Source organism: Oncorhynchus keta, chromosome 29 (genome assembly GCF_023373465.1).
Source record: "Oncorhynchus keta strain PuntledgeMale-10-30-2019 chromosome 29, Oket_V2, whole genome shotgun sequence".
Lineage (NCBI taxonomy): Eukaryota > Metazoa > Chordata > Actinopteri > Salmoniformes > Salmonidae > Oncorhynchus > Oncorhynchus keta.
In genome coordinates this window covers 46,206,449-46,221,407 of record NC_068449.1, presented here as the reverse complement: position 1 = coordinate 46,221,407, position 14,959 = coordinate 46,206,449, and the positions used below count along the sequence as shown (strand labels likewise).

The window sequence follows — 14,959 nt, the reverse complement described above, 5'->3', positions numbered from 1 at the left end:
TTCATGAAGTAAATGTAGCTTTTGAGAAGCATGAATGTGAGTAGAATACTCTGGTTGTTACACAAGATGTTATATAAACAGAAGTAGTGCCGCGTCTGTTTCCTTGACGATGGTACGATATTATCTCCTCGCAGCAACGACGCCCCTGAGGATGCAGACACTAACAAGCTGTTGGGTGCCCTGACAAACTACGATGGCTTTGGTTCACGCTGTAACTCACCGTAAGTCTGACCCCCCTACTAACCAAATAGAATGAGGCTTAAACTACAGGAACAGATATTCACTGGTTGTAAAAGCGTTGATGGTTAAGTACTTAGTTGCTTTGAAGAATGATTATAACTCCCTCGTTCTGTCTATCTATCTCGGGCTCTCTCGCTTAACAGCCATGCTCCTTGCAACACGTTGGATGATGAGTGGGTTGTTCCTGAGGTACCGGAGAGTGTGAGGGGCATCTTTATGAATGGCAACTGGAGTATGGAAAACCCCTCTCCTCTCTGTGAGTGCAGCTGTGAAGGACGCAAGAAGATGCTACCTGAATGCCCAGCGGGAGCTGGTGGTCTTCCTCCTCCACAGGTACACACCCATGAGCGCGCGCACACACACACTCACACACACACACGCACACACACACAGAGAGAGAGAAATGCAGATAATGTAGTATCCACAAAAGTTTAACCTCGTTCTTTCTTTCTCTTCAGGTGAAAATCAGTGACCAAGGTACCCTGCAAAATCTGACTGGCAGAAATATCTCAGATTACCTGGTCAAAACCTATGCTCAGATTATCGGGAAAAGGTATAATTTATTGTTTTATTTTATTTAAAATGTTAATATATATATTTTTTTTATGCTCCATTTTATATAAATGAAAGGAGGTGGAACATTTATTTTAATTCTGTACATGTTGTCTTTTCACAGTTTGAAGAACAAAATCTCGGTCAATGAATTCAGGTAAACAAACTGGCAGGTGTCAATCTCTCAATGCTAAATACACTGTAGGTCTTTAGAACACGCCATAGGCATCAGTAGTGGTCTGAGAATGTTCTGTACCACGTTATTCAATAACATGAAAATGTATATTTTTTTATGCAGATATGGCGGATTCTCATTGGGTGCTAGGAACACTCAGCTCCTCCCACCAGGTGATGATATTGATCAGGCCATCTCTGAGATCAGACGACGCTTCCACCTGGAAAGAGTAAGCCTTACCATTTACATACTTAATATCCCATATACTTACCCTGGAACAATGCCACTGTAATGTACTGAAACAGCATTAACAACATAGAAATAGAATGACTAGAATGGAAGTCCAGGTTCTGTAATGCAGGGACCGGAGGCCATATTGGGTGTACTCATGAGTGTTCCACTCAAATGATCATGGTCTGCGGGGCTTTGTCCCTTCTAACAATTATATTTCAATGATTAACAATGCATGCTATTTGTTTAAATGTTGGCATTTAATGTTGTTAGGGTTTAGCTTGCGTGCTAAACTGGGATTTGTGTTCATTCTCTGTATAGGGGACTGCTGCTGACCGTTTCCTCGCTAGCTTATCCAGTTTTATCCAGGGACTGGACACTAAGAACAACGTCAAGGTTAGTTTACTGCTTTGGTGCACATTTTCCACACTCGCATAAATGTACGTTTGGGACAGTAAATGTCACAATACACTTTTCACCTCATTCCACTTTTGTTGCACAATTTTGATTGCACAGTGATTCATTTAATCACAAGTTGAGCGTCGTGCCCCTTGTACTGTAGGAACATTGTTTCAGACCCAACACAGTAGATTTCCATGCTTACACAGCAGAAAGGGTTTTAAAATATCTACGACAGCACTTTGACCTTAATAAGCAGGTTCAGACCAACGGAAATGCCATGACTAGGAAATGAGACTTGGGGAACAAAGGGGAAAAGCTCACATTGTTTTTCAGGGAACTTGAACGGTGTTGATTATATTCAGACCAAAGACCTTTTGTTCTAGAACCTAAAGTCACTCATCATCACTTCCGTTATTCTACCAAGAACCGGAAGTTGAGGCCTTTAGGTGTGTGCTTAGGCAGTTTTCACATTTATTGCTTCCGCCATTTTAAGACCTTACAAACACACTTCATTCTTCCTCTGTTTTAATAGCTCCTCCCTCCTAACCTCTGTCCTGTAAACCTTTGACCCCATCCAGATCTGGTTCAACAACAAGGGGTGGCACAGCATCGGTTCTTTCCTGAACGTGATGAACAACGGAATCCTGCGTGCCAGCCTGCCCGCGGGCCAGGACCCCAGCAAGTATGGCATCCAGGCCTTCAACCACCCACTCAACCTCACCAAGGAGCAACTGTCCCAGGTCGCACTGTAAGTACCTAGCCGACAACTCAAATTCTTCCATGAATTTTCTCATCTATCAATGACATCGATTGGAAGAAATGTACAGTATTACAATGCACCTCCTTATAGTAATTGAAAGGTCGCTGGTTCGAATCCCCGAGCCGACAAGGTGAAACATCTGTTGAGCAAGGCACGTAATCCCAATTGCATAATGGGGGGTGAATCAGAGGGAGTTGGGATACGCAAAAAAAAAAAAAAAACATTTTCAAATCACACATACATCTAATACACACTTGTACATGTGTATGAAATAGGACATGTGTATGAAATAGGACAAATATAAGTACCAACCTACTATTTATTTCTTATTTAAAAAAAAGAAGCATGGCAACACTTTACTTAAAGCATCCAGGCATACTGCTTTCTAACCTGTTCTATGTATGACTCAGAAGCATCTTTTTCCCCTCTGCGTGCTCCCTTCCAGGATGACCACCTCTGTGGACGTGCTGGTGTCCATCTGCGTGATCTTCGCCATGTCTTTCGTCCCGGCCAGCTTCGTAGTCTTCCTCATTCAGGAGAGAGTTAACAAGGCCAAACACATGCAGTTCATCAGTGGGGTGCAGCCCTTCCTCTATTGGCTGTCCAACTTCATCTGGGACATGGTAAGGCTTCTCATCTCATCCTGCACTCTTAAAGGTTTTTAGAACCTTTAAGGGTTCTTCGGCTGTCCCCGTAGGAAAACCATTTGAAGAACCCTTTTTGGTTCCATGTAGAACCCTTTCCACAGAGGGTTGTACATGGAACCGAAAATGTTTCTACCTAGAATAGTGGTGTCTGCTGTGTGGAGGACGGCTCATAATAATGGCTGGAAGGGAGTTAATGTAATGGTATCAAACACGTTGTTTCCATGTGGTTGATCCCATTCCATTCACTCCATTCCAGACATTATCAGCCGTCTTCCCCTCAGCAGCCTCCACTGACCTAGAACCAAAAAAGGGTTCTACCTGGAACCAAAAAGGCTTCTCCTATGGGGACAGCCGGAGAACCTTTTTTTTTCCTAAGAGTGTAGAGAGGTCAGTGTGGATATACAGTATACCATATATATTAGTCTTACAGTGACCAGTGAACACACACACCTTTTTAGATGTCATTTGAAGGCAGCATAATGTGAAGACCGTACAAGTGACATGTAGACTTTCACTAACTGTATATTAGAATTTTACAAAAATACAAATGCCTTGAGACACCATGGAAATGTCACAAACACAACATTTTCTGTTGTTTGAAGTCAACTCATTGGAATAGCTCTGTATCTGGACTGTACGCAGCCGGTTCTTCACCTTGAAATGGTACGTGACTGTATGAGAACGTCCTGAATGTCCCGGCCTCTTCCTGTATGTTCCAGTGTAACTACATCGTCCCTGCTACTCTGGTCATTATCATCTTCATCTGTTTCCAACAAGACGCCTATGTCTCCTCCACCAACCTGCCTGTACTGGCCCTGCTGCTGCTGTTCTATGGGTGAGGGGACACACACACACACACACACACACACACACACACACACACACACACACACACAAAAATAGAGAGAAAACACGTTGTGGCAGACCAGGGGGTTTTGGGTCTCAACGTTTACACAGATCAGACACGGACAGAGTAAGATTAGCTCAGTTTCAAATGTGTTTATTTATTTAAATAATAGTTCAAAATAAAAGAATAGGTCACCCCCATGAGACCCTCTCTGGGATACCATCTTCTGGGCTCCGGGTTTGGCTGTATCCTGTGGCGTAAAAAAAAAAAAAAATTTTTAAAAGAGACCTCACTCCTGTTACCTCTGCAACCGCCCCCAACCATGCGGGAATCCTTCCTTCCCCCACTCTCCCTGTGCGCTGCCCTCCTGGCAGCTTTATGGGACTTGTACAACTGGTGAGCAATCAGCCCTTGATTACTCACCAACTCCCCAATCAGCCCCAATTAGTCCTGTCCGGAGAGCCCGTCGAGACCTGGCACGTCCAGCAGATAGAGCCCTCTCCGTCTGTCACCAGGCCTCAACGAGTCTCCCCCTGGTGGCTGACCTGCTGTACGCCACAACGTGCACACACACACACACACACTGCCTTTGGCGCACACAATATGTCGCACACAAACTACCTCGCTCACACACACACCATATGTCCCAGCGATGCAAGGCTACGTCTATATAAGACTGGGAGTTGTACACGCACATGTTCTAACTTCCTTTTTGATGTCTGTCCCAAGGTGGTCCATCACACCCCTGATGTACCCGGCGTCCTTCTTCTTTAAGATCCCCAGCACGGCCTACGTGGTGCTCACCTCCGTCAACATCCTCATCGGCATCAACGGCAGCGTCTCCACCTTCGTCCTCGAGCTCTTCGGCAGCAACGTGCGTACAACACGACTTCGTAGGGCTTCGATGGGCTTCGTAGGGCTTCGTTAGACTTCATAGTGACTTAATAGGGCTTAATGAGACTTCATAGAACTTGTGAAAGTCATTAGGTGGACCAATACTGCAGAAATGATCCCTGTAGAAATGCTTTTTATCAGTGTGACATCCTGTTACAATTCTGCCCTTATTTAATTACAACATTTTAAAGTGAATTGAATTCAATTGGGACTTTATAAATAAATGTAAATAGTTTGACTGATTGATTGTGTTGTTCTACTATGTGACAACAGGAGATCGGAGGGATCAACGACATCCTGAAGAATGTGTTCCTGATCTTCCCTCACTTCTGTCTGGGTCGAGGCCTCATCGACATGGTGAAGAACCAGGCCATGGCCGACGCTCTGGAGAGGTTTGGTAAGCAGGCTCAGGTCATAGGTCATAGCTCGTTATTACTTTAGGACAAAAAAAAGTAATGTCAACGAATGAAGTTTGTGATTTAATGTTTACAAAAAAATTATTGTAAATTTGTCAGTGCTGTGCTTCTATTTCTTGACAATCATCTGTTCCTTGCATTGGTTCTAGGTGAGAACCGGTTCCGTTCCCCTCTGGCGTGGGACATGGTGGGCAAGAACCTGTTCGCCATGGCTGTGCAGGGTGTGGTCTTCTTCACTATCACCGTGCTCATCCAATACCGCTTCTGTATCAAGGCCAGGTAGGCGTGGCCTGACATTTCATTGGACAGATTCATCAGATTAGACTCTTTTGTTGTGTCCTTTATCCACTTTCTATTTTAAAATGAATACATATCAAAATAGTCAAGTCAGTAAAACATTTTGTGTTCATAATGACCTGCTGTAAATATTCTCCTTGATCTAATTGGTTGTTTCAGATCTATGAGCACCGACCAGAAACCTATTGGTGAAGAGGATGAAGACGTGGCCAGAGAGAGGCAAAGGATTCTGGGAGGAGGGGGACAGTCTGACATTCTGGAACTCAAGCAGCTGACCAAGGTGTACAATAGAAAACAGAAACCAGCAGTGGATCGTCTTTGTGTCGGAATTCCTCCAGGAGAGGTGAGCTGGCTCTGCTACCACTGTACAGCATAGATAGGGACGGGAGTTTTTCCTGGTCACATGACCTCGCCTGCTCATTAGCCTCCATTAGATTAGTTTTCCTGGCCACATGACCTCACCTGATCATTAGTCTGCAATAGACCAGCTTTACCGGTCAGGTCAGATGGTCAGGAGAAGTTTCTGGCCCGACCCATAGATTCTCCCCTTTCATATCCAGTTGATGGTTCAGTCCAGTGAAACTCTTCTCTCCTCTCTCTCTCTCTCTCTCCAGTGTTTTGGTCTTCTTGGAGTCAACGGAGCAGGAAAGACGAGCACCTTCAAGATGCTGACTGGAGACTCCATAGTCACGAGTGGTGAAGCTTACCTGGCGGGAAAGAGGTGAGAGGGATAGTAAATATCATTAAACAAGCTGAACAAATTGTTATTCCGGGATGTATACAGTATATCTTAAAGGTTAAATGCATGATTGATTACAGCCTCTAAGAACTCGTTCACACTGAAGATTCCATAACTGCTGTATATGGCGATAGTCTTGAAATAGCCTTAAAACGTCCTTGAAATATGTACTGTGAACGGGGTCTCAAATTGTTTTGGAGGTGTGTGCTGTTGTGACTGACAGCGTGCGTTCTCTGTGTGGTCTGTCAGTGTGTTGACCGAGATCAACGAGGTGCACCAGAACATGGGCTACTGCCCTCAGTTTGATGCTATCAACGACTTGCTGACTGGCAGGGAGCACCTGGAGTTCTACGCCATCCTGAGGGGGGTTCCCGAGAAGGAAGTGTGTGAGGTGAGTGTGTGTCCGTGTGTTATCCTCTTGACAGACAACAACAACAAAAAACATTCTTACAACCGTGACATTTTGTGCCTTGTTAAAGGACAGGTAACTATGTCATGCTCCTTATTTGGAGACCTTGTCTCTGCCTTTTTGTTGGTCCATTTTTAAGGGCAGGTCATTGTTTTAAGGACATGACTTTGTTTTAAGGACGGGTTGTTGTTTTAAGGACGGGTTGTTGTTTTAAGGACAGGTTGTTTCGGTTTACTTCCTGAATTGACTGAAGTGAGATGGAATTGACCCCAGCCCGGGTGGGCTATAGCATGTGATCTTGATTATCTTGTTTGTCTAATCATGTCTTTGGCACCTCTCTCTCTCTCTCTCTGGTCCAGGTGGCAGAGTGGGGCATCCGTAAACTAGGCCTGATCAAGTATGTGGACAAGGCAGCAGGGAGCTACAGTGGAGGGAACATGAGGAAACTCTCCACGGCCATGGCACTGATCGGTGGTCCACCAGTGGTCTTCCTGGTGAGTAGGCCTACTTCATGAGCCTTTTATCTAACTAATCATTTGTTCTTATACCCAAACGTTATGTTATTCAGTCATGCCACATTACAGTATATCGATGTGTGTGAACGGGATCAACCTTTCATTCATGTTCAATACCTATTACAGTATTTAGGACCCAGAGTTTTTCCTGATCACATCATGGTCAAACCGGGGCGGCAGGGTAGCCTAGTGGTTAGAGCGTTGGACTAGTAACCGCAAGATTGCAAGTTCAAACCCCCGAGCTGACATGGTACAAATCTGTCGTTCTGCCCCTGAACAGGCAGTTAACCCACTGTTCCCAGGCCGTCATTGAAAATAAGAATTTGTTCTTAACTGACTTGCCTGGTTAAATAAAGGTAAAATAAATAAAATAAAAACCAGTCTCTCCATTGAGGATGTCAACAATAGACTAGGCCCCCGGACTAGAGGGTGTTGTTTTCTACACCAACTTGTTCCTGGGCCTAGTCTGACCAGGCTCTGGTGTTGTTCTTCTCTGTGACTGACAGGACGAGCCCACCACTGGTATGGACCCCAAGGCCAGACGGGCTCTGTGGAACTGCATTCTCAGTATCGTCAAGGAGGGACGATCGGTGGTTCTCACCTCGCACAGTATGGAGGAGTGTGAGGCCCTGTGTACGCGGATGGCCATCATGGTCAATGGGAGGTTCCGCTGCCTGGGCAGCGTACAGCACTTAAAGAACAGGTAAGAACAGGGAGAGATTGGAGTTACCTACTGCACAGTAGTGAACACCTACGTTGGTGAAGAAGCACGGTGGCCATTTTGGATCAACATTGAGCTAACGCTAATCATCCCTATGCGTTTCTTCATTCAGATTTGGGGATGGCTACACCATCATCCTCCGGGTGGCAGGACCTGACCCGGACCTGAGGCCGGTGATGGAGTTCATTGAGAAGGAGCTTCCGGGCAGCACTCTGAAGGAGAAGCACAGGAACATGCTGCAGTATCAGCTGTCCTCCTCCAAAACCTCCCTGGCACGCATCTTCAGCATCCTGGCCAAGAACAAGGAGTGGCTGCACATTGAGGACTACTCCGTTTCCCAGACAACACTAGACCAAGTGAGAGCTGGGCTGGTTGAAAATGTTGTCGGCCATTTTGATTATCATAGCAAATCTTTACTTTTTTTTTTTATTGAAATGTTGTTTTTCGAGGGGGTCTTCTATAGGTTTATATGAAATGAGTGTTTCGTTTGCCAGTACAAATTGAACAAATGAAATAATAACACTTAAACCAAAATGCAAATTAAACAAACGTTGCTTGCATAGCACACTGATTAATCTGGTCTGTGTGTGTGTTCTCTTAACTTCAGGTATTTGTCAATTTCGCCAAGGACCAAAGTGACGAGGACCACTTAAAAGACATTTCGATGCACAAGAGAGACGCGGTGGCAGTGGACATTACTCAGCTCAAGTCTTTCCTCACAGACGAGAAGGCCAGGGAGAGCTGCGTGTGAATCCAAGGCTGCACCTGAAATGGAACTCTGTTCCCTACATCAGTGCGCTACTTTCGACCAGTGCCCTGGTCAATATAGTGCCCCGTGTAGTGTATAGGGTGCAATTTTGGACGAACCCTGTGTCTGTTCCTCTCCTAGATTAACTGCCAAGGCCCCTGTAGACGGGTCATTCCGGAGAGGAGGGTTTTCTACTTTATTGTAGCGTTTTTTTATTTATTTTATTCTTTCTCAGTGGACTGCCCAGCGTTAGCGTTCTTTTGTAGGGTGACGCGAGAACAAGCGGCAGAAGTTCAACACTGAAAGTCAATGCAAATCAATGCAAAGAAATAAAGATGATAAAATCCCATGAAGTGTTCTACGAGGAACAGCCTTGTGCCCCTCGCTAGCTAGATTGAAAAGACTGAAAGACTTGAATATATTTCAAAGTTGTACCCCAGACAGAGCATGAATGAAGAGTACACAGTTTCCTGTGTGCTCACTCAAGCAGGATCAGCGACACGCTCGACAATGTATAAAGAAGAAGTTCCAATCAACTCGCTCATTGCCAACCGACAGTCATTTGGATTCAGGGTGTATTTTATCTCCCGCTCTTTGTTACCATTTTTTTTTTATGAACTGGAAGAATAAGAATTCATTTCAACGATAGTCCAATCCCAAATGAAAGATATTTTAAATACAGTATATTGATCAATTCAGTTTTGCATCTTTAAAAATGGAACCTAATGGAGTTTGTTGTATTTAAAAAAAAAAAAAAAAAAGATTAATGTTTGTTGTTGTCATGACGTCCAGCACAGTGCCTGCCAATCATGTTGGAAATAATGTTAACACTCCAAAAGAGAGGCCATGGAATGTTCTGGAATGACAAAGCAGAAAGACCGGAGATTCTTTAGAACCCTGAAGGGATTTCAGAGAGACCTTATTGTCAGATTACTGCTTTAAATGTACTGTACTTTGCCATAGGTAATGAAGGGTCAACTTCTGTACGTGAATGTGCAATCTAATAACGACAAAGGTCGCTTATTAGCTAACAATCATCCTTTTGACATTTGTGACAGGTTTTCTGAAGTGTGAGGATGGACCTAAATGTCATGCTTTTTAATGGACCACGTAGTGTAGATAGGACCTGTACGGTATGTGTGCCAAAGCATGAACCCTCTTAAGACAGGTATAATGGACTAAAGAGATGGGCTGTTGCTGTTGGATAACCTACTGGGGTTTTCCCCCGGCAGGCTTAAAGATTCTGTGGTAGGAAACACGGTATTACTAACGTGACCACGAGAGAAATGTGACTGGGTATACCATTTTTTTTTTTCATTTATTTATGTATTGTGAAGTAACAGTGACAGGAGAGCAGACGATGATGATGATGAATATATATATTCTATATTGAAGATCTATCTGGATATGTGTCGTTCAGTAAACAGTCACCAGTGCCAAAACATTGAGTCAACGTTGTGTCGAGGTTGAGTCAGGGGGGCGGGGCGGCTTATTTGTACACTTTCACTTGTCTTTTTCCTTGAACAGCTGACTTCCTGTAGTTCAGCCGCCATCTTTGGAGTTTTCCGCTTGAGAAGTAAAGGACACGTGCTGAAAGTGAAGGATGGAACGGCTAGAATGCATTTAACACGTGGCTGCACATGGAGGCTGGGTCTCACATGGTGCTGACAAACAATCCAACCATCATTGTACTTTCTGGGCTGTTACCAAGGTCCTTTTTGTGCGTGTCTATTGTGCGTTATTATTACTGACCACAACCCCAAATGTACACCCCCCCCCCTCTTCTCTCTAACTCCTGTTATTGTATTTACTGATGCACAACACATCTGCCATAGTTACACCAGCAGTCTGCCATATTAACATGCAAACTTAGGGCCAAACAAACACGATAAAAGGCAACAGTCGAACACCGGTCGAATTGAGAGGGACCAGACCAATAAAATGCCACTGTTTTGGTTACGTTACGATGAGTACTACGTTCATTCGGACAGAATTGCTGATCATACAAAGAACCCTATCTGCTCATTGGTCATGATGGGGAGGGATGTGGACACTTAGCACTTTATTGAAGTTTTCTATGTAATCTACACAGTACAGGATTTACATTGGAATAGCCCCAGATTTCAGAAGATACACCTGAAACTACAATGCATTTAGTTTTGTTCCGTGACAAAAATTTTAAAAAACTATTTGGAAGAAAAAGTGTCCTGCAGTACCATGGTAGTTATTTTATTGTGTTGAATATTATTTGTTTACATTTTAAGTATTAAAAAGGCTGGTTGTGTCTGTTATTTGTTGTGTACAGTACTTATTTACAGGAATAAAAATTGATACATTTTCAAGACAGTAGTTTGTCTGCTTTCTTCAAATCTACCACTATTAACTTGTCTTCACCGTTATCAATTCTAGCCAAAAACTGTTTTCCAAACCCTTTCTAAAATACATCACTTAGAGTTGCCCTTAATTCTACAATAATTCAAGTCAATCAACTTCATGTTAACATTTCTGCTGTCAACCTTTACCTGAGATTACCGAAAAGTACTGCTACCACAGATTATGGATATACTGACTAAATAAATCTCACCCTAACCGCACAACAGCAGGCTGTCTAGCTGCCGCCTATCCTTTCTTTGGATTGGTGGAAACATCTCATTATTGTAATCTTTTTTAAATATTCAACGAGGGTTGTTGAAGTCGACCGCCTGTGTTCAATAGAGAGAGACTAATGATACGAGCCTCATTTCATGAATATGCATAGCCATCTCGAGACAACCCACATACAGTGTTTTTTCTCTCAAAGTTGCCGGGATGTCACTTGTCCTACTTCTATCAGTACAATTGTAACAATTTAAGCATTACGAAACTTCTATTTGATAAAATAAACCTCACTTGGCAAATAAGCCATACATTTTTTATTGATCGAAGATGACACACTCATTGACCTCCATGCAAAACGCCTTGCTTGATGGGCAAACGCAACAACAATAAAAACACCTGCTGGAGACAGATTTCTGTTGAGTTGGGCTTCTCTCTTCCTCTCTGCTATTACCTGCCTACGTGATCCAATCTATGACGTGTGATTGATAGAAGATGTACGGTAGGGAAACACCAGCAGATAATAATCTAATGAAAAGCACGAGTTCACGCACACCCAAAATATTCTAGAGGTGTTGCCTGACGGAAAGGTAAACTTGAGATACAAACAAATTGTATCACAAGCTGGCGATTAGATACAGCAGATTCACTGTTTTGTTAGACTTCAGTGCAGCTTTTGACATTATAGATCATCGTCTGCTGCTGAAACAATGTATGCGTTATGGCTTCACATCCTATGCCATATTGTGGATCACATTGCATAGTTTGTCAATTTTCATGAATTTCTCCAAATTTAAAACTTCAATAGCTCCTTGGTCATGTGACCTACTGACTTCAAACCGGGTTCAGAATGTCCACAATATATAAGGGTAGTCAGTGGACATTCTGAACCTTGTTTGAAGTCATTAGGTCACATGACAAAGGAGCTATTAAAATTTAAAATGTGGAAAAATGCATGTAAAATCGTGTGAGATTACAATTAACAAACTAAAGGGTGTACAGTGGACATTCTGAACCTTGTTTGAAGTCAGTAGGTCACATGACCAAGGAGCTATTGAAGTTTTAAATTTGGAGAAATTCATGTAAAAGCATGCGAGATGAAAATGGACAAACTAAAGGGTATGCAATGTGTAGGCCCGCTAAGTGGACATTCTGAACCTTGTTTGGTTACATGTTCAGCATATGTATTGACCAGCAAACCCACTGCAGCCTACCTTACTAGCTCACTCTCCATCCCTACTTTGGACAATTAATAACATGTGGGAAGTTAGGTTGAGCGTGTAGAGATTGACAGGGAGGTTTTAGTCCGTGTGACGTAGAAGTCCGTCACTGGCCTTGGGCAGCATTTGGTTCTTTAACGCACACACATATTCATCACTCCTCCCTGCGCCATTATAAGATAAGTTAACAATGTGGGTCGACACACAAATTAACTTCTGTCTTGGTGCATGCACCTCACACTTGTCAATGTTCATATTTGAGAGATACAATAATTATTATACTTATCGTTGTGGATGATCGCATTGTTTGTTTGTTCTGTTCCTCTCTCTCCATCTCTGTGGCTTCCGGGTATGCTGGAAAAGGACCCGAGCTAAGGGAATTGGGTTGGCTTTATAGTGCCTGTCCCAAATGGCTCATTAATGCATATTGAAAGATATTGTCAGTAGTGATGTAATGTTGTAAATGTTATGTTGTGATATTGTTTAAAACCGTGTTGCAATGTATATCCTTTAGTATGTTTAGTTCATGGAAAATGTAGGTTTGTATTGTTAATTGATTAATTAATTAGGGTTAATTGTTCTGAGGGGAGGGGCTAGCCCTACAAAAGGAGCCTCTCTTTCAGTCATGGGGAGGCATTTTTTTTTTTTTTGGATTGAGCTGTGGATGGGTCAGCATTGTTTTTAAGCTGTCCCATAAGGTAGACGTGGATGGCAGTACTGTTGTTTTTTTGTTCCGAATCACTTGTAAATAAACACCTTTGCACAGAAGAACTTTTGCGGCTCCGCCATCTTTTTATTTTGATAGAGGTTAGGTTATCCAGTTTAGCCTTCTGGCCTACTCTACGTGACAGTCCGCAAAAACAACTTTACAAAGAAAATCACTTGTCTCAGTCCTACTTCTCTATTGTGGCTTGGTGTAGGTCTCTCCCCGTTTCCCCTCTCGCGGTGTGCCACCATGCTCCTTTCATTTGGCCTCCACGGCTGGTTGGCACTTTCCTCGAATTACCTCCATTTAGAGTTGTCCGTGTCGGGTGCCCAGCTCCCGTATTACCAGCAGAGGGAGCCAACGTCGCCTCACGTACCTCCCCTCTATTACCATCTCCTGGGGTAGACCTCCTGGGAAACCAAACATGACTCTCGTACTTTGCCCCTTCCCTTTATGGTTGATATTAACGACGAAAGGAGATACTGTCTCTCTCCTATTGTGTACCTATGTTAAATACTGTGGAAAAATATTTTTAAAAACAGGAAAATAAATCCTTAGAACTACCAGTTATTATAGATACATATTAAAGAAAAGGGTAAACACAACACTGGACTGAACCCCTAATTGTCAAAGTAATATTAATGTATAACTATATAGAAGATACATGACTAGAGTTTATGCAATATGGGTGTATATCCACTTCACGCTTCTTAGGTGTGTCACAAGGAGCTATTGAAATGTAAAACTATGAAATATGTAAAATTTACACCATGTGATTTTACAGTACCAAAACAAGAGTGTGTCATATAGAAGGGTAGTCAGTGGTCATTCCGCACCTTGTTTGAAGTCAGTAGGTCACATGACCAAGGAGCTGTTGACATTTTAAATTGTGAAAAATGAATGTAAATCAAATCAAATTTTATTTGTCACATACACATGGTTAGCAGATGTTAATGCGAGTGCAGCGAAATGCTTGTGCTTCTAGTTCCGACAATGCAGTGATAACCAACAAGTAATCTAACTAACAATTCCAAAACTACTGTCTTATACACAGTGTAAGGGGATAAAGAATATGTACATAAGGATATATGAATGAGTGACGGTACAGAGCAGCATACAGTAGATGGTATCGAGTACAGTATATACATATGAGATGAGTATGTAGACAAAGTAAACAAAGTGGCATAGTTAAAGTGGCTAGTGATACATGTATTACATAAGGATGCAGTCGATGATGTTGAGTACAGTATATACGTATGCATATGAGATGAATAATGTAGGGTAAGTAACATTATATAAGGTAGCATTGTTTAAAGTGGCTAGTGATATATTTACATCATTTCCCATCAATTCCCATTATTAAAGTGGCTGGAGTTGGGTCAGTGTCAATGACAGTGTGTTGGCAGCAGCCACTCAATGTTAGTGGTGGCTGTTTAACAGTCTGATGGCCTTGAGATAGAAGCTGTTTTTCAGTCTCTCGGTCCAAGCTTTGATGCACCTGTACTGACCTCGCCTTCTGGATGATAGCGGGGTGAACAGGCAGTGGTTCGGTGGTTGATGTCCTTGATCTTTATGGCCTTCCTGTAACATCGGGTGGTGTAGGTGTCCTGGAGGGCAGGTAGTTTGCCCCGGTGATGCGTTGTGCAGACCTCACTACCCTCTGGAGAGCCTTACGGTTGAGGGCGGAGCAGTTGCCGTACCAGGCGGTGATACAGCCCGCCAGGATGCTCTCGATTGTGCATCTGTAGAAGTTTGTGAGTGCTTTTGGTGACAAGCCAAATTTCTTCAGCCTCCTGAGGTTGAAGAGGCGCTGCTGTGCCTTCTTCACGACGCTGTCAGTGTGAG

At 43.1% G+C, this 14,959-nt stretch overlaps 1 protein-coding gene and 1 long non-coding RNA gene across 6 annotated transcripts in view; one reads left to right on the top strand and one right to left on the bottom strand.

Moving 5' to 3' along the window:
• LOC118361860 (phospholipid-transporting ATPase ABCA1-like) overlaps positions 1 to 10,935 on the top strand; it is a 42,601-nt gene extending 31,666 nt beyond the window's left edge. For all 4 annotated transcript variants that reach the window (XM_052486674.1, XM_052486673.1, XM_052486672.1 and 1 more), the window contains exons 30-48: positions 135 to 221; positions 384 to 573; positions 699 to 793; positions 917 to 949; positions 1,091 to 1,196; positions 1,520 to 1,594; positions 2,179 to 2,348; positions 2,806 to 2,983; positions 3,727 to 3,842; positions 4,584 to 4,728; positions 5,022 to 5,145; positions 5,314 to 5,443; positions 5,621 to 5,804; positions 6,076 to 6,182; positions 6,450 to 6,591; positions 6,969 to 7,103; positions 7,631 to 7,827; positions 7,958 to 8,201; positions 8,453 to 10,935. In XM_052486674.1, the coding sequence (XP_052342634.1) occupies positions 135 to 221; positions 384 to 573; positions 699 to 793; positions 917 to 949; positions 1,091 to 1,196; positions 1,520 to 1,594; positions 2,179 to 2,348; positions 2,806 to 2,983; positions 3,727 to 3,842; positions 4,584 to 4,728; positions 5,022 to 5,145; positions 5,314 to 5,443; positions 5,621 to 5,804; positions 6,076 to 6,182; positions 6,450 to 6,591; positions 6,969 to 7,103; positions 7,631 to 7,827; positions 7,958 to 8,201; positions 8,453 to 8,596 (2,602 nt within the window). In that variant the 3' untranslated portion in view covers positions 8,597 to 10,935. The remainder of the gene's footprint in view (positions 1 to 134; positions 222 to 383; positions 574 to 698; positions 794 to 916; positions 950 to 1,090; positions 1,197 to 1,519; positions 1,595 to 2,178; positions 2,349 to 2,805; positions 2,984 to 3,726; positions 3,843 to 4,583; positions 4,729 to 5,021; positions 5,146 to 5,313; positions 5,444 to 5,620; positions 5,805 to 6,075; positions 6,183 to 6,449; positions 6,592 to 6,968; positions 7,104 to 7,630; positions 7,828 to 7,957; positions 8,202 to 8,452) is intronic.
• Positions 3,992 to 13,415, bottom strand: LOC127913656 (uncharacterized). 2 transcript variants are annotated; one of them, XR_008086328.1, is made up of 3 exons: positions 13,306 to 13,415; positions 5,924 to 6,168; positions 3,992 to 4,104 (listed from the first exon to the last, which is right to left on the bottom strand). It is a non-coding gene; the product is annotated as an uncharacterized LOC127913656 (long non-coding RNA). The 2 variants fall into 2 exon arrangements; XR_008086329.1 differs by lacking the exon at positions 3,992 to 4,104 and adding an exon at positions 5,744 to 5,874.
• Between the last annotated feature and the right edge of the window lie 1,544 nt (positions 13,416 to 14,959).